We start from the raw sequence: 23,829 nt of genomic DNA on the forward strand, positions 1-23,829 counted from the left end.
TAGAATATATATTTCCTGCCACTCCCTTAAAAACAGTCCCACAGATCAGGCCAGCCTTCAAACTTTGAATGCAGAATTGTGTCATGAACATGCATACCAAGTTTCAATGTAAGAGCTTAAAGTGCAGGGGAGATCACAAAGTTCGAGGGAGTTTCAATATAAGATCTTAAAGTCCAAGGGAGATTATATCCAGCATCTCATTTTGCACAGTCAATACCTTTTTTGCTACATTTCTGAAGTTCAGAGGTGAGTGTGGATCACAAAGTCAGCTTTAGGTTCCCCCTAACTTTTCTTTGCTACAATATTTGCGTTACAGGCCAAATATATACTGTGTGTACAAATTTTGTCTGTATTACCCCCAGAGTAGGTTTTGGTTTTTTGTTTTTTGCTGTGCAATTTAAAAAATCCTATAAAATACAATTTTGGGAATGGGGAAGAGATGAGTATGGACTTGCAGAAGTACAAAAAGGAGAGAAAATAATATCCTAAGGGGGAGAACCCCTGAAGCAGATGAATGAGGATCGAGTGCGCTCACTGGGCAGGGAAAGCTGACAGACTATTGATAAAGGATGGGAAATTGGGTGGGAGGAGGACTGGAATGGAGTGTCCTGTAAGTGGCATGGCTGGTTAACTGGAACACTGGACAGAAACACTCTACAGTACAGAGTTTTTGTGTTATACTACAATGAGGCTTAGCCCTGTAAGTTTGGCCAGCACTAGGATGGAAGCCCTGAAATATATGAAACAATATTAATGAGCTGCATGTCTGATAAATGATACATATGATATACGGTATGTCTTTTCATTATAGACTGGGGTGGGGGATAGATGCAGTTCGAACTTCGACAGGCGCATTTTGCACTTTGTTATCAGCCACTTGGGACCAAGTGAAGATAGATGCCTGGGAGCCAAGATGGCGGCTGACATTTCCACCATCTGGAGGTGCATACCTGAGGATCCTTGGATCTGGACCGTTTTCACACACTAGCAACACATCCTGTAGAACTCTATTCAGTTATATTTTATCTGCACAGTCAGAATTGGTTTCTTCTTTCCAAGCTCTCTGCTACAGTGGATAATTCACTCCTTTCTTGCTCTCTAGCTACAACTAACTTTAAACACACACTCCCATTGAACAACAGGCCAGTTGTAGGAATTACAACTCCCAAACCACGTTGGGTTGACAGTAAATCTGAAAACAGTAAGCAAGCTGTCAGGAAGAGAGGCTGGCCACCTCATTTATAATCCCCTGAGGTCAGTTTTATAGCTCTCGTAATACAGTCCATAACCCGGGGTCTTTTTTCTATTTTAAATCTTAATAATGCCATAAAACACAATGCTGCAAAAGGGGGGGAGGATAAAGCGGAAAAGGTGGAGCAGGTGCATGGCAGTGACAAACACTAGCGAGAATTCAGAATGGCACAAATAAATCTGAAACGGGTCTGGTTTATAGACAGGGCTCAAGTAGATAAGGGAGGGGAGACTCTCTCGGGGACACCAACACACACTTTTAAGGGGAAAGTTATGGAAAGTAATTCTTGGTAGCCCAAGGAGGCTGTATTTTTAGAACCTTGGACAACTCCTTAACCATTTAGTGTATGCCTATAAGGTTTTATTTACCAGGTGGGAGGGGAAGAGCAAAGGCCAATTCATTCAGCCTTCTCCCTAAATATTATAGAAAATATTATGCAATTGCACCTTCCCATGTAGATACTGGTCTTTGGCCCACACAAAAATCATCAACCTGAGACTTGCAGCTTCTCCGCCCCCAACAGTAAGTTCTAAGTCTTCAGTGATGCAAAACAGAACAGGCTTCCAGTGTTTACATCTGCCTCTCTGTGGTTTAAGGGCTCGTCCGCAGATGACCTGTTTATTCAGCTTATTTTGCTTGCACAAAGTCAGACTGTGTCTCATTTTTCCTCCCCGAGCATTCATTCCAATTTGTTTACAAGGTGGCTATGTGACCATGAGCGTTGATCCCGATTTGCTTGCTGAGTGTTTACACATCTTTCCGTTAATTATGAGTTCATCCCACACTTTTTCCGGCGCAATTTCCCTGCCATGAGATCTTAATTCTCAGATCTCCAGTGTCCTATCTAGCTTGGCTCCTTGCTTGTCCTGCAAGCTTTCCTTGTGCGATTTGGCTTGTATTTCTAGAAATGTAATAATTCTCATAGTTAATCCTAAAGGATCTCATTCCAAGCCTAGGAGTCTGTTTCGAACATTAGCCAGCCAGATACAGTGGTGTAGTGGTAAATTTTGAAGTGCAAGAGGTTGTTGTGACAGTTCCCATAGCCATGCCCTGAAGGAGAGCCCCAAAATGTCAGCAGCTGTGCATATAGACATAGGAGGGGAGGAGGAACCAGAAGTGCATAGAATAATACCCAATTTATTAGGATCAGCGTCACTGCAAGCCGTCATAAGCAGTCAGTGGCACTTACTTCTGACTGCATAGGTTCCGCTTGTGAAGCACACCACACTTCAGCAAAAAGCTCTTCAGCCAGCTGCACGAGTTTTCCTATTACTCTCATATCTAATTCCCACTGACAGATCCATCCTTCACAAATGTGGCTAATGATAATCCTGTTTGAGAGACATCACAAGTCAGCGGCCATGCATGCATTACTGTATTTAAGCTTATTTTTTTTGGTAAACTACTTTCAGCGCAAATCTGTGGGAAATGCAGTATATAAATAGACTATGTCTATATTTTGCTAACATTTTGCCTTGAACGTCTTAAGATCACTGTGCCCAAAACTGTATATAAATGTGCATATCAGCATGAAGTTTTCTAGATAGAAGACATGTTCTTTTTTCCCAAAGAGCTGAAGACTGATTGCTGAGTAGACGCTCATTTCACTTTCATCTCCATTGAATGGAATATGTTTCTTTTTTCCCCTGGCACTTTAAACCAGCAGTGTCTGTTTGATGAGAAGCAAAAGTACCTGTGCATGCACACTTACATTTTTCAACCAGAGTTCTCTGAAGATTTGCTAGGCAAGGTGGGAGAGCGTCCACTGAATTTTACAATCTACCTCCCCAGGCACTTGATTTTCCCCTTATATTTTTAAATAAATTGCTTATTACAGTGGTACCTCAGGTTACAGACGCTTCAGGTTACAGACGCTTCAGGTTACAGACTCCGCTAGCCCAGAAATAGTGCTTCAGGTTAAGAACTTTGCTTCAGGATGAGAACAGAAATTGTGCTCCGGCAGCACGGCAGCAGCAGGAGGCCCCATTAGCTAAAGTGGTGCTTCAGGTTAAGAACAGTTTCAGGTTAAGTACGGACCTCCGGAACGAATTAAGTACTTAACCTGAGGTACCACTGTACCAGTTTTAGCTGTAATTTTTTTTTTTAAAAAAAAAACCTTTAAGAGGCAAAGAGAGGGGGTGGGTTTCTGCTGGACATAGCAACACATTGCGGGGTTCTCCAACCAAAAATGGGGTTGGAAACTACTGGTGTACACTATGGGAAATGGTGCCTCCATCCAAGTCTTATTGGCTGCATTACAATTATGTCTCCAGTACAACTGGAGAGCAGTACAATCATGTCTTCCGAAGACCACCACCAGCACTCAAAAGTCTGTTTTCAGATGGTCCAAAAGACAGCAAGGAAAACAGAAGAAAACATCGTGATCTAGGGACGCGGGTGGCGCTGTGGTGTAAACCACTGAGCCTCTTGGGCTTGCCGATCAGAAGGTCGGCGGTTCAAATCCCCACAACGGGGTGAGCTCCTGTTGCTCTGTCCCAGCTCCTGCCAACCTAGCAGTTCGAAAGCATGCCAAAAAGTGCAAGTAGATATACAGGTATCTCTGTGGCGGGAAGGTAAATGGCGTTTCTGTGCGCTGCTCTGGTTTCGGTGTTCCATTGCACCAGAAGCGGCTTAGTCATGCTGGCCACATCCCTGGGCCTGTAAAGTGAGATGAGAGCCGCAACCCCAGAGTCATCTGCAACTGGACTTAACTGTCAGGGGTCCTTTACCTTTTTTAAAAAAAACATTGTGATATACTTATACAGTGGTACCTTGGGTTACATACACTTCAGGTTACAGATTCCACTAACCCAGAAATAGTACCTCGGGTTAAGAACTTTGCTTCAGGATGAGAACAGAAATTGTGCTCTGGCGGCGCGGCAGCAGCAGGAGGCCCCATTAGCTAAAGTGGTGCTTCAGGTTAAGAACAGTTTCAGATTAAGAACAGACCTCTGGATGGAGCTATGTAGAAGCATTGGCTTCACAGTTTTTCCCGCATTATGATTTTTGCATAGCACACAAACACACAATTCACGATATATTGCCAGGTCAAAAATTATGAAACCTCTATCACAATACAGTGTGGACTTTAAACCGGTTTTGGACAATATATCGAGATATCGCCCAGCCCTAGTCTTTCTCAGAGCAAAGAGTGTGAGTAATGCCAAATAAAGAGAGATCAGCCACTGCACTTGGATACAGCCGTATTGGGACACACAGAGTGAAGGGGAAAGAAACTGTTGCTAGGCTTGCACACTTCATATTGCTGGCAGGTGTGCCATCAAAGGAGCTTGTCACCAGACAGAGTATGCACAAACCTAGCAACATTTGCCCACTTCCTAGCAACGCTTTTCCTTCACCCCAGAGGTGCAGTGCAAGTGCACAGGAATGCTAAAGGTGTTGAGTTTTAATTTCAACGCCTTTTTCAAGCAGCCTTGCACACAGTGGTGGACATAAGAAAAGCTGGTCTTTTACAAAGAAGTATGCTTCTGGTATCTGGGTAGCTAGCCTGTGGTCCTCTGGTTGTTGCTGGACAACAAGTCCCATCATCCCTGGCCAACAACCATCCTGGCTGGGGCTGATGAGAGTTGGAGACCAACAGTATCTGCAGGGCCACAGGCTAGCCACCCTTGTACTAGAGCGGTGTTTCCCAAACTTGGGTCTCCAGCTGTTTTTGGACTACATTTCCCATCACACCTAATCCTGCTAGCAAGGGATGATGGGAGTTGTAGTCCAAAAAACAGCTGGAGACCCAAGTTTGGGAAACACTGTACTAGAGGCTTGGGTCATAACAGAGTTAAGTTTAAAGGATTGCTGCATTCAATTACTGAACCACAAAGCCATCAAGTTAGACGGATGAGTCAAGTGCGTCAAATCAAGCTCACTTCCCTGAGGCTGAAGCATAAAAAAGAGGTAAAGGACCCCTGACAGTTAAGTCCAGTCACAGACGACTCTGGGGTAGCGGCGCTCATCTCGCTTTACTGGCTGAGGGAGCCGATGTTTGTCCGCAGACAGTTTTTCCGGGTCATGTAGCCAGCATGACTAAGCCGCTTCTGAAACCAGAGAAGCGTGCTGAAATGCTGTTTACCTTCCTGCCACAGCGGTACTTTTTTATCTACTTGCACTTTTTGTCATGCTTTCGAACTGCTAGGTTGGCAGGAGCTGGGACAGAGCAACAGGAGCTCACTCCATCACGGGGATTCGAACTGCCAACTTTCTCATCGGCAAGCCCAAGAGGTTTAGACCACAGCGCCACCCGTGTCCTTGAGGCTGAAGCATGAATACAGCTAAATAACAGCTACCATTGTCAAAGGACTGTGCATCCCTCTTCCACTTATGGAAACCCTCCAATAGGCAGCTGGAAGTAACTGCAAAAGGTTCTCTGGTTACTCCTGCCACAGGATTCGATGCCGCTGAAAACAAATCCAACCAAACACTTGTTTAACGGCTCTTAATGATCTCTACAGATGCAGATTCCACCACACCTCTTGCTAAATAACTGGTTGCTCTGCTGCTGCTCCACCCACTCACACAGCCGGGTTGCTTCCAGGATGGAGCCATTTATGAGTATCTATCCGCTCTGTTGTGCACAACACCGTACAAAAGGCACTGTCCTGATCGCTGTTGAAACTATTCGCTGCCTCTGCTAGTCTGGCATCCTATCAAGCCAGCATAATGTCAGCTCCGCAAACTTGAGAACATCTCTTTTCGGGACTTCCTGTGTTGGTGGGTTGGAAGTTGAAAAAGCTGTCAATTAGAACTCTTAGTCTTGCTGTCAGTTTTTCCATTTCCACACAGTCCATTTTAATTTTAATCGACCAAAGCAACAAAACTTTTTATTGAAGAGTGGAGCCCCCTTTTGGATTACCTAAGAAAGTATTATAGTCAAATGAAATTGCGGGCAGGATTTGAAGTATGAGCACATAAGGGAAATGGAAAAAGTAATTGTAAAAGAGGAAATATGTAATAGGTAAAAGTATGTTTCATAATGCAGTTTAAAAAAAGGGTGGGAATAAAAACATCATGGAGGTAAGGGTGGGAAGTCAAAACATTGAGGGAATTATGTGTTGTTACATTTGTTAAAAATTCAAAAAAAGAATTAAATTAAGAAAAAAGAAAAAGCTGTGAATTAGAAACACTTTTTAAAAAGAGTGCCATACAGTTTGTTCTGCACAAGGAAGGCAGAGTAACTCATTTCTTAAGGTGTGTTTGGAGTCAGATCTGGACTTGACACTGCAGAAGGGAAACACACAGAGGAGGAGCTGGCTCAGTGCTTCAGATTTGCAACTTTCGATTAAAAAGTACTCGCCACTGCACCTTATCGCCAGAACCTGTCAAAATCTGGCAGGATGAGGAGTTCCTTGGTTTTGTAGACCCCAATAGAGATTGTCTAGCAGAACACAGCAATGATGGTTGGGGAAGCATCCTGGCTGATTGGCAACCACAACTTCTACTACTCATCATCCTGTCTAGAGAAGCAGTGCGGGGGGAAATCCAGGCTCCCTATGGTACCTGGATTGCTGTCCAGGGGAAGGACTACAGGTCCTTCCAGCTGTGAGATCTCAACAGCAGCCCATGATCCTCTTAGCCCTAGAAGTGATGCAGAAGGGACAACCAGTTGTTTAGAAATATTAAAAAGCTTCACAAACCAGCTAACCTCACAGTCTGGGCAATGTGTTATTGCAGTCCTCTCCCCTTGCTCTCCCCAGTAACACAAAAACTTAAGGTCTCCAGCCTTACTCTAGGTCTACCTGTCCACCTTTGTTCTGAGCATGTGATGAAGCCAGGGTGAGTTTTTATTTATTTTAAAACAAGGATCCTGTCCCCAACTTGCTGCAACTGTGGCACCAGAAATAATTTTGTCAATCAACATTGTTTTGGTTTTTTACCTCTACCTTAAACCCAGTTAAATTATTTGTCCCACAGGTGGACACTGTTTCAGAATGTTAACCCTGCTAATATCTGGGAATGATCAATGCATAGTTTTTACTTGTCAGCAGGGAAAACAAGTGCTGAGAGTTGAGGCCCGTCTGGAAATTAAGCTCCAGACGTGAAAGAGCTATAAATCTGGAACATTTTGCTATTGCAACTGTACCCTAGTGAAGCCATTTTCCACTACAAGTTGTATCGAAGACAGCAGCAAAGGGTCAAGAGGAGTTGCAAACTTCACTCCTCAGGCATCCCCTTCCCAAAAGAATATGCCCGGCCTGTGTGGGCTGGAGACAAATACAGCCTCAGGACAAGTGTGTCATCCTACTCAATTACATCTAAGTTACAGCTACCACAGAAGACTTGGCGTTTTCCTCTGCCACCCCTGCTGGGTGACGGATTTACCTCCAGCTCTCAGATCGTCATGTTCTAAGCAAGTAAATTAGAGTCACTGCAGAGGCTGCAACCAGCTTACTAAAACTACTGGGAGCCGGAATAGCCTGAGGATAGGGATTGACACTATTTGGGTGAGCAATCTAAGACTGATGAATCATGGACTCACAGAATCGAAGAGTTGGAAGGGACCCCCAAGGGTCATCTTCCTGCAACAGTCAGAATGCTTTATCCATGGCCACAGCAGGTTCTGCACTGGTGTTAAGTCCACTCCAGCCAGATTTCACAGACCTGTCATCTGTATGTACAGATCAGTGAGCTAAACACTGATTCGGCGGCCAGTCTAAATCCCTCTCCATGTCAGTACAGTGGTACCTTGCTTTCCGAACGGCTTGGCTCCCAAACAAATCAGCTCCCGAACACCACAAACCCAGAAGTAAGTGTTCCGGTTTGCGAACATTTTTCAGAAGCCAAACATCCATTTTGGCTGTCAGCATTGTTTCTGGGACTAATCAGCCAATCAGAAGCCGCGCCTTGGTTTGCGAACATTTTGGAAGGTGAACGGACTTCCAGAACGGATTGAGTTCGGGAACCAAGGTACCACTGTACTGGGGTGGGGGGTAGGTTATGCATATTTATCTATTTATACATGGTTGGATTCAGGGTAGTCATGCTTCGACACACAGAAATCAATGCAACTTAATTCCCATTGATTGCAAGAGTGTATTCACAGTCATTCTTCACCTTATTAAAGATAAATTTGTGAATGTAGTTACAAAGCTACTCCAGGCATTTGGAAAGGTTGGGCTAAGGCAGGAATCCCCCAGATTCTTAGGTAGTGGTTCTTCCCAATCCTGCCTTTCTTCCACAACTCCCAGCCTTTCCCAACCTATGGGTCCCCAGATGTTGTTGAACTACAACTCCTATCACCCCTAGCTAGCAAGGCTCAGGGATGATGGGAGTTGTAGTCCAACAACATCTGGGACCCACAGGTTGAGAACTGCTGCGTGAGGCTTAAACCAATAACATCAGTGACTGAAACTGCTACTACATGCATGCAAAGTATGTCTTCTGTCACTGAACAACATTTAAGTGCCCTACATTACCAATACAATAGGAAGAAGAACTGCTGGAGTGATTTGCACAGGCATAGAACTTTTATTAAATCTGTTCCAAATTCTGTTCACAGTTTCTTCTAAATTCATGGACTATAACTACACTAATTGTTGGTTTTTTTAAAGACAGAAAGCAGGAAAGGGGGAAAGACAAAAACCGAAGAAGGAAAAACAGATAGAAAGGAGGACAAACAAATAGACCTCAAATTGCATGATAAAGTTATAGTGGTTCTTGAATCTTTTTTATTTTGTTACTAATTTTGTTAGAAGTTACTCAAGGTATTGTTCTTTAAAAAGGATAACTTTCAAACTAAGAATATACCGTAAGCACTGAGGAAAAGGGGGGGGGGTTGGTCCCCCCCCCAAAGTAGGATGTTCTACTTTGTATGAGAAATTGTCTACTGAGAAATTGACCCCCGTTTGTTTTTTAACCATATTGATTCACCTGCAAGTATGGTGTGTTGCCTGCTGAATTTAATTGAAAGCATCCTGGACTACAAAAGCCAGCCTTGCAAACCAATCCACAAAAACAGTCTGCACGTATTTGGTCGAAAGGAGAAAAGAGTACCGTAGGGGTAACTCCCCAGTTGCCTGGAGGAAAATTACTTGTCACACAGGCAGCCAGGTGACTGGCTCTTTTACAAGGCTGCACAGAACCAATCTACATCAATAAAGTCAGAAAGCTCAGGTGAAGAGGACCACAAATGCATGGACCTCAAGCCCTTGAAATTCAGATTCCAGACTCTAACAAGTTCCCTCTAAGCTGCACAGGCCAAGGTGAAAGACGCTTTAGGACTCCAAAGCAACTCATCAAATTACAGCCAAACAATGGCTGAGGGTGACCAGAGAACATGAGTAAATAAATACATGGTCTGGGTCCACATCTTCAGTGTGTGTGCCCCAGGCAAGTATGTTCACTCCTGTTAAATCACACAAGCTTTGCTCTGAATGAGCTTGCACAGCCTGCACTGAACACTGCTTGGTTCCACACACTGCATCACTTGCAACAGTCAGGAAATGTTTTCACTCGGACAAAGGCAGAACGAGGAACCTATAAAACTATAGAGCAGGCTTCCCCAACCTGTTTGGAAAGGGACAATGGAAAACATAGAATTGTAGAGTTGCAAGTCCAAGCCCCTGCAATTGAGGAATATGCAACTGTCCCATACAGGGATTGAACTTGCAAACCCTGGCATTATCAGCACCATGCTCTAACCAACTGAGCTATCCAGGCTGACCTGGTACCCTACAGATGTTTTTGACTACAACTCCTATTATGTACTGAGTTGAATGGGATCCAAAAGGCAGCAGTCTGATTGGTCCTAGAACAATAGGATTCAGAATGCAGCAGTTGATTGGTCCTAGAACAATAGGTTCCAGAATGCAGCAGTCTGATTGGTCCACAGGAACCACCCAATCCAGCTCCAGGTGGAAGTGAATCCGCAACCTGATTGGCCTACAGGTGAATTCCGGAATTAACCAATCCCGTGGGGCCCATTGTGTAAATAATGTATATAAAGCAGACATTCTGGGGGAATTTCAATTCCTCCTCACCACTATGAGCTGAATAAAGAGCATAAAATACACTCTCGACTCTGAGTATATTTCAACTCCCACTGTCCCTGACCACTGGTCATGCTGGCTGGGGCTAAGTGGGATCCAAAATCACCTGGAGAGCACTGGGCCGGGGAAAACTGATTTAAAGAGACAGGGCCAGGGAAGCAAAATAGCAGGTATATGCATGGATTGAAAGGGAAAGGAGCTAGGATAAGAAAAATTAAAATGTGCTTTCTCTCCTCCCCACTATCTGTAAATTGAATATGCTATGAAAGAAGGATTGCTTTGGCAGTGTGCCCCAATTGCACTAACACACCTGGTTAAAAAAGATTGACAGGTTCTTGTATTGATTCAAATAATTCCAAGCCTGTTCGTCTCTGGTCAACCAGTGGGATAAAGACGGCATTTTGTTGAAAGGCCTGCAGGCACCTTTCTGATCTGAGCACGTGCTGCAACCCAGGTCCAGCAGTAGAAAAGTATAAGCAGGTTTTCTGTGTGCATTTAGAGGAGGAGAGAAATGCGCCTTGGTAGAAAGATGCGGGGAGACAGAACTAGAGGGAAGATAAGGAAAAGCTTCTTAAACTTTACTGTAGAATAAGTTTCTTGTGCAATTTCTTTCTCTGGAGGTTTTCAAGAAAATGTTCTGCCCGAGGATCAATGCTGCAGCTTTTTGAACCTTTTGATATTGAAATGGAAGCTTTATTGAAGCTTTTAAAAGCTGTGTTTTGTATTTTAAGTTTTGCAAAGTGCCCAGAGAACTGGGCTTGTTTTCAGTTTGTTTATTTATGAAAAATATCTATAGCCCTCCCTTCATCCATATGGATGCACCAAGGCGGGGTACATTAAAAAACAAACCACCATATAGCAATAATAAAATTTTCAAACGTAACAAATTAAGGCATCCAAACATCAACCAACAGCACAGCAGGCAAAATAATCAGCTTACTCCCAGGTATGTGAAGTTAGGACTGTAGCCCCTCAAACCCTTACAATGCCAGGGGAAACAGATTCTTGTGTCACAATTAATGTGTAACACATGTGTCACAATTAAGGAACATAGTGGTAGCTGGTGATGTAAAACTCAAACCCTTAGGATTCACAACCATGCATACTTCTAGGACCCAAATACTCCCCATTTAGTTTCCCCTTCAATTTTTAATTTAAAGTATACTACAAATGATCATTGGAGTGCATGGGGCTTTTTGTGGGGGGAAGAGAAATAACTCTGAAGGCAGATACTAGAGGTTCATTCAATTATCAAGGGAATGAGGGGAGTGGGTTTTTTGTTTACGTTCATAACACTACAAACCAACAGTACCAGTCACTCAGTGAACTTGACAGGCAGTAAATTCTGAACAGAAAAAGGTAATTGTGCAATGCATGAAATAAAAAAATTTGCTGCCAGAAGAGGTAATGATGGCCATTAGATTTAACAGCTTTAAAAGTAACAACAGGTTAGACAAATACGTTCACCATGACAGCTAAATAGAACTTCCATGTTCACAGAGAGTATACCTCTGCTGGAGAAAAACAGGACAAAGCTGTCACTTTCCTGTCCTTTCTGGAAACCACTAGAAAAATCTAAGACCCCCCTTGAACTGCTGGAAACAGAATTATGAAGTTAGACAGGTCCTTGGCTTGACCCAGCAGTGTTTAAAGAGGCTCCTCCAGCTCTCTAAAAAGCTTCATTCACCTTGGTACATGACAACAGGCGAGCATGCTTATAGATCAGGAGACACGACCCTCAGCAAAAACTCCCTGTGATGCTAAAATCCAGCAGAAGAGAAAACTGGTCTTAAATTCTATTTTTAGTAGCACTCTTAACTGGCAACTTTTCTGGTCATTTAGCTTGAAGGAAGAAAAAGGGGGGGGAGAGAGAAGCAAAGGAAAATATAGTCATCTTCTTGACTAGCTATGAGGAGCTGTTAAAATCAGACTTCCCAGTCGATTCAAGCCAAGGGTTTAAAAGAGGGGATGTGTCAGTATCTCAGTATCTTTAGCCTAATTGTGTCAGGAGGACAAAGTCTTACCGTGAACGATGCCAAATTTGACCGTTTCCACCCCTTGATTGCTGCTGCCTGCTCCGCTTCGTCTAAGCAAAGGACAGCCAGGGAGAAAGAGCCAGCGCCCTAATTGCAAAGGTCTGGTCAAGATTTCCTGACGTGTTTTTGTCTTGCCGATCGGAATTCCTCCCATGCAAGTTCCAATATTGTGAACTAAAAACCAGTGGCCACTTTTCCTCCCCTGCCAGAGAAGCTTTCCCAGGCAAAGGTGCTTGCAAGAAGTCCAAAGTTTTGAGCTAAGGTGCTTGCAAGAAAAACCCGACAGTCCTTAGACTTGGTTACAAGGCAGAACAGGTGCCAACTGGTGCTCATTTGTAACCGTAGCAATCGCTTGCCTGCCAAGAACACGCAGAATGCACTTGACATCAGACCTATAAGAGAGAGGGAGATGGATGGGAAGTCATCTCATGTCATCCCCTGAAGGCCACGCCTGAGGTCACACGCGGATATTTGCCACTAGAAAAAACGAAGACCCCTTGAACTGCTTGGAAATGTACTTGAAATGTATGCCCCATTTGCCTTTGCTTAAGTTCACATGTGATTATTCAGAGTTGCGGGGGGGGGGTGCACTCTGCACATGTTCAGAGGCACCTTTACTACTTCACACATTGGGTTTCAATACCCTGCAGATTCTGAGACTCCACCACATTACAAACTGAGTCCTGAGTTTAAAGTGAACCTACTGATGTGTGAGTCCAACTAATGAATTTAAGTTAGGTGGTTATCACCAACAAAGGAGTCCTTTGCTATACAATTTGTTTATCATTTCATTTCATTTCTCATACCAGACTTTTAGAAGACAACTGAAGGCAGCCCTTTTTAGGGAAGCTTTTAATGTTTGATGTATTGTGGTATTTTAATATTTTTTTGGAAGCTGCCCAGAGTGGCTGGGGAAGCCCAGCCAGATGGGCGGGGTATAAATAATAAATTATTATTATTATTATTATTATTATTATTATTATTATTATTATACATTTTCACAACCATCTTCATATCAAATCATTTCACTGATTCATGACTTCCCAACCCCACCTTTTCTACTCATTATATCTTTATTTATTACAAAAGTTTCTCTATTACAATTATTTTATCATTTTTCTTCCACTGCTTTTATCTCAAATCCTGCCCATGATTTCATTTGACTATGGTATTTTTTTCCAATAGTCCACAAAAGGCCTCCATTCTTCTATAAAAAGTTCGTTTTGATCTCTTCATTCTGCTGTCAGCTTTGCCATTTTTGCACAGTCCACTACTTTCAAAAGCCACTCTTCCTTCATTGAAACCTGCTCTTTCCATTTCTGTGCATATAATATTCTAGTTGCTGTTGTCGCATACATAAATAGTTTAGTCATCTTCTTTGGAACCCCTGTCGCTATTAAAACTACAACGAAAGCTTCTGATCTCAGCAAAGTTAAATGCATCTTGGCATAAGGAATGCACATAGCAGCCACCGGTAGGTTGATAATTATCAGGGCTGCAGAAGACTGGGAGGGGGAAATTAACCATTTCAACACCTGCTCCAGACCTCTCAAAGACAACTCTTTTGGAGCTACTACAGTGGTACCTCGGGTTACATACGCTTCAGGTTACATACGCTTCAGGTTACAGACTCCGATAACCCAGAAATAGTGCTTCAGGTTAAGAACTTTGCTTCAGGATGAGAACAGAAATTGTGCTCTGGTGGCGCAGCGGCAGCAGGAGGTCCCATTAGCTAAAGTGGTGCTTCAGGTTAAGAACAGTTTCAGGTTAAGTACAGACCTCCAGAACGAATTAAGTACTTAACCTGAGGTACCACTGTATTTGCATGGGGAGGAAATCCTTCACTGACACAAATTCTCCATTAGAACTCAGTGAAAGAGAAAGCACAGGTCCCCGTGTGACTGATTTATGGCATTAGACTTTCTGATGTGTATTTTTATTTATTGCAAAGTCAAGCTGATACAGCGGGTGAAGAATGAGCTGTGAACACTCGAAAGAAAGTTAGTAGATTTATTTTCATCCCACGGGTGTGCTGCTGCTCCGTGCTATGGAAATATATTCTTTCCAATCAGGAAATAAAAAGTGACAACCCACAACAGCCTTGACTGCCAGCTTTCGCTTGGTGAGAAGCGTGATCATATCTATCGCCTATACTGGGTGAGAGAAGGAGACAAAACACACTTTCTACTTAGAGATATTTGGCCTCAATTCACAGCAACAGGTTTTATTGGCAAACACATTATGTTCTGTAACACATCTACAAACGAATGCTGAATCTGGTTTATATGGAAGCCTTCCCTGCTGCCGTCACCACATTTCACCAACTCATCTAACAAACTGGAAGCGGCAAATGCTCTGTTGCTCAACAAATGTGATTAATTCCCAACTTTACTAATGAAAATCCTAAAGGAGCAAAAAATAAACATAAACCCAGCAGAGCTAAAGACCAAAAGGCACGAGTATCTCATGGAAGCTGCCAAAGAGGGAAAGAAGGTTTATTTATCTTTAATTTGCGTGCTAGATGACATACAGCCTGGTACAGCAGACCAGACACAAACTTGTTACTTGTCAGAAGGTTACAAAAAATAATAATTCTCATCACAGTTTACAATCCATGAACAATTCCATTTTTGGCATGTCACCTTCTTCATAGATGCTCTCCCACTTAGAACCTAGGTGGTTATCTAGTTTGATCGTTGATTCTTATTGATAATTTAATATTTCTTGTAAACTGCTTAGAGGTTTTACTACAATCAAGCAGTATATAAATTTTGTTAAATATTTCTTTTCCCTGCACCATGCAAATCTTTTTACTGAAAAGCAAAACAAATAAATGTTAGCTAAATATCTTATCGGGTTTTATGCCTTTTTATTTTTTGTTGTTAGAATTTTTATTATGTTATTTTAACTTGGAGCTTCGCTATGTTCGCCCTGACAAATCTCACTGCTTCATTTATTACATAAATCTACAATAAACAACATTAATGAATAAAAACCATTGCATTAAGTAGAATAAATGACAATAGGGGTGGAAAGGCTTCCCAGCAACCGACCAGCCATTAAGCCAGAGCCAGAGGTTAACTCTGGTGTTCTGGTGACCCAATTTTCTAATTGGGTCAAGACTTGCCCTCTTGTGAACACCGTTGCTCAAGCCCCAACACAGGACCAAGACCAGATTTATAAAACAGGAGATCATGACTCTAGCTCCTCACACACATTCACTGCCATGACACCTGTAGTCTTATATTTAGAGATGGCAAACTACTCCTATTTAACATTACGGAAGCAAATGCCACAGCCTGGAGTTCCTTCTTTCTTCAGCAGAGAGTCCAAAACATACTGGAACTTTGCACCATTTTTTTGCTCTTGACCTCTCTTGCTAAATCTCTAAAATGGACACATTAGTGATATGCTACAGATGGAAGTGAGGGGCAGGTAGGGCTCATCAACCTGGGAAGGCAACCTGTCTAGAAGAAGGAAAACTCTGATCCTAAACCTCTGCTGCCTTGCAGGATATATTCAGGAGAAGCAAAGATTGAGGAGTAAACCCTACACAAGTGGAGTCCCTAAGACGGTTGGACGGCCTCTTTCCAGCAACTCCTGCATGCAAGCTGGCGCCAAATGTATTGCTTTCCTTTCCTTTGGACCACATCAGCAAGACCAAGAAGGGAGTCTTGTCATCTGGACCTGCATACACACTGCCCAGGTTTGCACTCCAGAGAGGTCACTTCGGTGCTGCTAACACAGTGGTTTGACTTCACCCCTGGAGGCGGACTCCACTGTCTCTTGAGACAGAAGAAGAAGAAGAAGAAGAGTTTGGATTTGATATCCCGCCTTTCACTCCCTTTAAGGAGTCTCAAAGCGGCTAACATTCTCCTTTCCCTTCCTCCCCAACAAACACTCTGTGAGGTGAATGGAGCTGAGAGATTTCAGAGAAGTGTGATAGGTGCCAACAATTACTAGCAGTAATTGACTACTATTAATGCTACTATTTCCACAACAAGTGATCTGCCCAATGTTATTTTCATGAGAAAAGCAAGCTAATCTGAAGATGCAAAGGTCTCCTATAATAAACACACGGATGATAAAAGAGGGTTAACTGGTATAGAATAGAGCTTCATTTTTAAAAAAGGTGTGAGCTTTTGTTTCTCAAATGAGTACAAAACATACCGTGTGTTCACAAGAACCTAGGTTAACCGAAGCAGGGGTGGATTATCACGAATCAGCTCTGAAAACCCTGCTGAAGCCGCTTTCGCTGCAAAATGTTAATTTGGTGGCAAAATACAACTTCCACTTAGGAAACCATAAGGGTGTTTGCAAACCATTCACAGTATGTGACTATCACCCATAAACACAAATATGACTTAGCATTTCTTTCAGCTAAGGAGACAAGGAACAGTTGGGCTGAAGCCTTCTTCCTCCTGCCAGGAATGCAGTCAACTGCAAGCACTTCTGTTGACAGAACCTTTTGATTGCTACAGTACTTTTACAATTGATGGCGCTGGCGCACTTCCCAACATCCACGCCATTTGATGCTTAAAATAGACGGTGGGCGTGCAACCTGATTTAGCCAACCATGCAAGCTGGGCTCCTGCAAATGCTCTGGCTCAGCTGCTACAAGAATACATACACACACTTCATTCCCGAAATTAAATCTCTCAGACCTCCTGCAAGATGGCAATCAGCTCGCTTGGAACCTGCTGGAGTTGGCTTGCTCTCATCAGCATAATAAAGATGTGTGACCTTCATTGGTGACCGGCACATAAATCCAGAAATGATTAGATGGGCGTTAAAATGTATGACTCAGGGCTTTTAAAGTTCTACTCTCCACCTTGCTCTCACCGATAGTGATAATATTTCTCAGCACTCCTCACCTTTAGCCCAGCTCATCTTAGAGGCTCACTTACCTACTTCTATAAACACACACTTATTAGCATCAACACTATGCTAGGTGCTGTACAGAGAGTCCTTAAGCGACTTGCCTCCTGCCCAAAAGAGATGCAATCTATCTTGAGCAACGAGGCTGAGGTTTCTTGGGGCTGGGATATTACTTATTTAAAACATTTATACAGAAGCTTTCCACTGGTCCTGAAAGCACTACAGTGGCTGCAAGTGAGGTAGCGGGCTCAATTCAAGGTGTCAGTACAATTCAAGTACAAAAAACAGTGCTTCCTCCAGTTTCAATCAGTTTAGGTCCCAAGATTGGCAAGCAAAGCCTTTTTGGCAGTGCCACCAAGGGTGGTTCCTTGGTTGGTGTTGACTTGTGGCACAGTCTTATTGGAGCCAGTTCCCTGTTCCACTGGTGAGGTGTATCTGTGTCCCTCATTCTTAACATCCAGTTAGAACTTAGAAACAGCTCTGTTCACTCAGGTGTTCAATAGTTGATAGATACTGTTCTGCCAACTTTGGAATTGGGCTTGTCCACACTTCTACTTGTTCTGTGCATAAGAAGAACAGACCTGGGAGGTTTTCCCATTTGCCTTGCCACTTTCCCCGGGAAAACCCGCTCTTTAGCGCTGAATCGGAGCAAATGTCAATCCACGGAAAAGCCAATAGACATCAAGAGTCAGTTTTCCCTGGGGAAAGCAGCAGGACAAGTGGAAGTCTGGATGAGCCCATTGTTAATTCAAAGAATCATAGAGTTGAAAGGGATCCCGAGAGTCATCTAGTCCAATCCCTTGTAATGAAATAATCTCAGCTAAAGCTTCCATGACAGACAACCATACAACCTCTGTTTTAAAACCTCCAAGGAAGGAGAGCCCACAACCTACCAAGGGAGACTGTTCCACTGTCAAACAGCTCTTACTGTCAGAAAGTTTTCCCAGATGTGAGAGCACCTGACTGTTTTGCATGTTTTTTATATATTTTAAATATGGTTTTACTTTTAATAGTATTGCTTTACCATTTCAACACCTGCTGCCCCGAACTTTTTTAGGAGGAACAGAAATAATGATGATGATGATAATGGCTATTTTTCTAGAAAAAGAGGCACTGGAACACACCATGAACGCCTCCCTTGTTCTCTTATAATGCCAATGGTGCTCACCTTGAAAGGTACTGGAACTGAGTTCCAGCAAGTTCTGGTTGAAAAAAAGCCCTGAATAATAACGATGATGCAGATCTAAAATCAAACTGTTAACTGTGAACCCGCGTTTGCAAGAGTGCTACCTCAGCCAAGAAAGGATGAACTCATATTTATCAATTAGCATTTTGACTTCTCCATGAGCTATATCGCAGGAGAAGGCTGGCATCGGGGAGGAGGAAAGAAAAGTGCTATTTTCCTTTCCTCCCCACCCTCCTGAAGATGCATGGATCTTGTTTCAGGCTGGCTGAACAGGTCCAAAACAGGACCACTCCACCGGTAAAGGTAAAGGGACCCTTGACCATTAGGTCCAGTCGTGGCCGACTCCGGAGTTGCAGCGCTCATCTCGCTTTATTGGCCGAGGGAGCCGGCGTACAGCTTCCGGGTCATGTGGCAAGCATGACTAAGCCGCTTCTGGCGAACCAGAGCAGCGCATGGAAACGCCATTTACCTTCCCACCGGAGCAGTACCTATTTATCTACTTGCACTTTGACGTGCTTTCGAACTGCTAGGTTGGCAGGAGCAGGGACCGAGGAACGGGAGCTCACCCCGTCGCGGGGATTCGAACCGCCAACCTTCTGATCGGCAAGTCCTAGGCTCTGTGGTTTAACCCACAGTGCCGCCCGCATCCCACAGCACCACACCTGCTTACCTGCCGCTTTTTACTACTGTTGCTCCTTTGTGTCGTTTCATTGTATTGTACTGTATTTTGTTGCATTTTACTGTTAACTTGTATGATTTTACCACTGCTTACAAGTCTCTTTGAGCACAATGGAAATGCAAGGCAAACATTTCCTGTGGAGAGAAACTGCAAGCCGGTAAAGTGGCCAAGATGGAGCAACTAATAGCACTTCTGAGAGGTCAGAGTGGCCTGACAGCAATCCCAGCATCAGATGGAAGCCCTTGAAGGAAACCTGGAAAGCTCTCAAATGCAGCTGAAGCAGAACACGGCATAGTATCCTATCGAGAGGAGGTGAAAGCCTTGTTGAACTGAGCAGCCTGTGATTTGGAAACCCAGCTGAAGAAGCCTCAGTTGGGACAGGCCAAGGAGATCTATTTCCCAGCTCTGCCACCTGGATTTTTTAACCCAAGAGGTGTGAGATTGAACCTAGGACAGTGCACAAGCAAAAATGCTCCCCTTCCAAAACAGGGCTATTTCTTTCTAGGGCTCTCATAGCCGGCAGGGTACATCACCCCCCACTGCTGCACTGGACCATTGCAGTTTAAAGTAGATTTGACGCAATTCGTGTGTGGTTTTTTTTCCACACAGTCCAAACAACATTGTTCTTATTCAAGGGCTCACCCACACTTCTGCTTGTGCCGTGCCTAGAAGAAAGCATGTGTGCAAGCAGTTTTCTGCTTGACCCACACTTTCTAGGCATAGGTCTGAGTGGGTTTCCCCATGCCCCGCTCCTTTTCAAGGGAAACCCGCTCTTTAATGTTGATTCAGAGCAAACATCAATCTGCAGAAAATCCAACTGCCCTTTGCTCCGATTGAGCACTAAAGAGCAGTTTTCCCCAGGGGGAAGCAGCAGAACTAGAGGAAGCGTCGATAAGCCCGAGGCGCTGAGTTGTGCCCAACATTGTGGGGGCCTGTTGCACATGTGTGACATCACATAAATGTGATTTCACATGCAGCACCAGTGCACTGGACTCATCAGAGGGATGTCCCAGAGTGCTGGATGCGTGATGATGCACATCACACATGCAACTGGAGGTCACCAACGGTCTGGAAGGCCAACCATCAGGAGTCTCCTCCAACCCCTCAACACTGGAGGGACCCAGCCCCTTGCCCAGAGATTTTGAGGAGGGGGAAAAGATACCTTGGCCCCCTGGAGTTAGCGCACCTGATAAGCCCTAAGTGACAGCCTGCACATTCCCTCCATTTAATTCAGATTTTCCCAATCTGCAGAGAACGCAGAAAGATTCCACATGCCCTACTTCTGTTCCAGAGGTGCTCCTTGGTGTGTTTAGCAATGACACGTGGGTTTTTTATTCTTTAACCTTTGTTTTGTACAAGTCTAATAGATAAGAAAACTAATACCTCAAAAACAGAAATGGAAAATCGGCCACCCACACAGATAGACAAATACCTGTGCCGTAACGGAGCTCGAGTTTCTGGAACTCAGGGAAAGTGGGGAAAATACCAAGTGAAGTTGGGGAAGGAACAACAACAAACAGTGCAAATATATCCCATTAAACACCACCTGCTAGTGTGGACAGGAATTATTGAGAGTTTAACTAAAAGTGCTCAGGTGTGGATGAACATGAACAAAAGCACACATGGAAAAATTAGATGTGTGCGACCCATGTGCGCATCAGCACTCTGGTGTGTACCAGAGTAGCGTTGCAGGCTTAGTACAGTCAAGGAAGCAAGGCTGGGTCCGGCTGCGGAGCAATCTTGAGAGGCAGAGTGTTCCTCCAGCTGACAGGCAACAGGGAGATGGATTACACAGTTATTTTCCACACTGGTGTTAACTGCCTTGCTAGATACGATCTGGGTAGCTTATCAGAGATTCCATAGGTCACCGATGCAACATCGAGTCTAGCAACAAGTAAGCAGCTTTCTCCTAACCCAGTACTATTTACAGTCTAGCGTTATGAGGCCAGTCATGTGCCAGAGCCCAAGACGTACAAATGGCCAACTTCCCCCTCCCCACACACACATTGTACCATTACCACTTTGTAAAAACAGGCAAGCAGCTTGAAGGCAAGTTGCCCAGGAACGATTCCCTTTATGTAGGGTGTAAGTACTTTGGTTCTCAATACTTCCCTGGGTGTGTATCGAAATCTTTACAGCACCTACTTCAACCACACTTCACAATATGGATTAGCTTTATTTCGGACAAAGAAATCAGCATTAGGATAAGCAAACATTAGTATGGTGTATCAGTTACCAAAGAACATAACTACATCCAGGGTTTTTTTTCCAGTCAGAACTCGCTGGCACTCAATTCTGGCACCTCTCAGGTGAGCACCATTGCCATTATAAGAGAAGGTGTTCAGGGTGAGTTCTGGCAGCTCTGTTTCTAGGAAAAAATAACACTCACTACATCTAAACTACTGCTTCTGACTCATAACCCAACTTTACAAATGTGTTTATTGTTTAAAATCACAGAGTATAAAAAGTACAGGTGGTGATGCGGGGTTACATTCTCGGACCCTATGGATGCCAGCAGAGAACATATAAGCCCCATTCTACCCCCATTCTGCCCTCTTCCGGGTCCAAAAGGACCCAGGCCTTGGTAATCGCACAACAATTGGGCGCGACTAAAATGGCCACTGCCTGTAGAATCTGCAGGAAAATGTTGCAGTGTAGGGCTGCTGATGTTTCAGAATCCAGTGATTCCTCTGCATTCCATTCCACACCCCCGTCCATCAGTATTCTCTGGCGACTGAGCACACCTTAATGAACTATTTGAGGGGTTCTGCCCTTAGGGATTTACCTACAGATTTCTGCAAACCTTGAGTTAGCCAACGTCTGCCATTACCTCCATCTTGTGGATGCCATAGTCTGAAGACAGAAAATGAGATGATGATGCCCCTTGTTGTTCACTTTTACAACATTCCACAGAGCGAGAAATTGTATGGGTGTGCACACTCATTCATGGCGTTGGCTGTGGTTGGTTTTGCTTCTGTCTTGTAGCAGCTGGGCCCAGCTGGCTGCTTTCCCCTGATGGCAGACACACCTCACAGACACGAGACTTGGCTGGCAATCTTCTGCTCAGATGACAGTGCCTTTGCAGCCGATGGCAAAAGGTCTCCTCAGCACCAGTTTCTGTGCAGCTGCTGAATTTTGTTTCTGCCCTCTCTCTCCAACAGACTCAAAAGGCTGGCATTTCTCTCCACTCCAACAGGGCCTTTCCTCTTGACATTCAGTCTCTTGGAATCTCTAAGGATTTAGGCAGAGCTCTCGCCTTTCCTTCCCACCCGTAGCATTTTCCTGTCTCTGCACACAGGACTTGAGAGATGCTTTGCTTTTTATCCAGAGCAGCTTAATGCTCCAAGCAAGGAGGAGAAGAAAGGGGCCCTCCTTTGTTTGTTTGTTTGTTTATTTATAAAATATATATTTCTATACTGCTATTCATTTTAAAAAAAAAACAGAGCTGTTTACAACAATTGCACATAAAACTATGCCATAGAAAACATATTAAAACGTTAAAATGAGAAATTAGCAAACTATTGAGGGAAAATGCATGCATAAGCCCGACAGAATAGAAAAGTTTTCAGCAAGCATTTAGAAGTTGAAACAGAAGGTACCTGCTAGGTATCTATTAGCAGAGTATTCTAAAATACCTAGAGAGAGAGAAATCACATTTTAAGTTGAGCCAGCTTCCCTGTTTCTGCAATTGATTTTTCTGCTATCATCTACTGTTAGCCACTCTGATGAGAGCAGTGTCTGCTGAAGGTTGTGGGACAGAAATTAAACAAAAAAGCAAATAGGACAGAGGCTTTGTCTTGCAGATTGACACAAAAAACTGGCCCTTCCAAATTAAACCAAGTGGGAAGAATCTCAGGGACTATCCAAATCCTTATATCTCAGCTCAGTCATGGAGATCATCTGCAGGATTCCTCAAGTTGGCGAGGCTCGTTTGAGAACGAGAAACTACACCTTTAGTGTCATAGGCCCAGTATTCCAAGACAAGAAGAAAAAAAATATTCTCAACCAAACTTACACATAAATCCACAATAGTTACTAGCCAGCAAAGATTTCTACAAGCTTTTCCAAATTCCCCAACTTATTTATGGCCTAAGGGTGTGAGGAGGAGAAGAGAAACAAGGTTTTCTTGCCTGCTTGCTTGCAGGCAATTCTTACTTGCTACAGGTTAATGGGGTAAGTCAAAACTATCAAGTCTGCCTCCAATTTATGCAAGATACAGGAAACAAGTCCTCTTAAGTTCTAGGCTATGCTGAACTCCACCTGCTCATTCAGTGCAAGGCAGATATTCTGAGCAGGGGAATGAGCAAGGAGACACCCTCCCAGGAACCTACAAATGTCTCCCTTGCTAGTGTCAGGTTTGATTATTTGCTGGAAAGCAAACAAGTTCTGCCTGCTGGGCCTCCATTAACATTCCCAGCTGGTGTCATTAGTTGACACCTACATAAGAAGGCACTCATTTTTCACTGGCGCAGCAGCAATACAACCAAACTCCCCCCTTCCTCTCAATTTTTTTTGTTTCTGGCTTCAAATACACAGATAGATAGATATATAAAAAGACAGTTAGAATACTGCAGGTTATTCTACTGGCATCCGTGATATTCAGATGCAGTTCCAGATAGGAAGAGGAGAAAGTAGAATCTGGAAGAGAAAGGGGAACCTGGGGCATCTGTAGGTAATTGCCCAGTGTATGCTGCTGCTCTGCCAGGCCTTGGGACAAACAGTAGGCACCCTTGAAGGTAACTGATAGGAGGACAAGGAACAAGGGGAAGCAGAAAGGACAAAAGTTCAGAAAGCATAAA

The 23,829-nt window shown here is 43.7% G+C and overlaps 1 protein-coding gene across 7 annotated transcripts in view; it reads right to left on the minus strand.

Annotated features, from left to right (window-relative positions):
- Positions 1–23,829, minus strand: part of ZNF385C (zinc finger protein 385C) — a 160,172-nt gene that overhangs the window by 108,498 nt on the left and 27,845 nt on the right. The window contains exon 1 of one of the 7 annotated variants that reach the window (XM_081837912.1): positions 12,276–12,643. The exons of 5 other annotated variants lie outside the window; for them this stretch is intronic. In XM_081837912.1, coding sequence (XP_081694038.1) covers positions 12,276–12,441 — 166 coding nt within the window. In that variant the 5' untranslated portion in view covers positions 12,442–12,643. Of the gene's footprint in view, positions 1–12,275; positions 12,644–23,829 lie in introns of those variants that run through there. One more of the 7 variants, XM_081837910.1, reaches the window with a different exon arrangement.

This window comes from Podarcis erhardii (assembly GCF_964252035.2).
Source record: "Podarcis erhardii genome assembly, chromosome: 13".
In the NCBI taxonomy this organism is placed as follows: domain Eukaryota; kingdom Metazoa; phylum Chordata; class Lepidosauria; order Squamata; family Lacertidae; genus Podarcis; species Podarcis erhardii.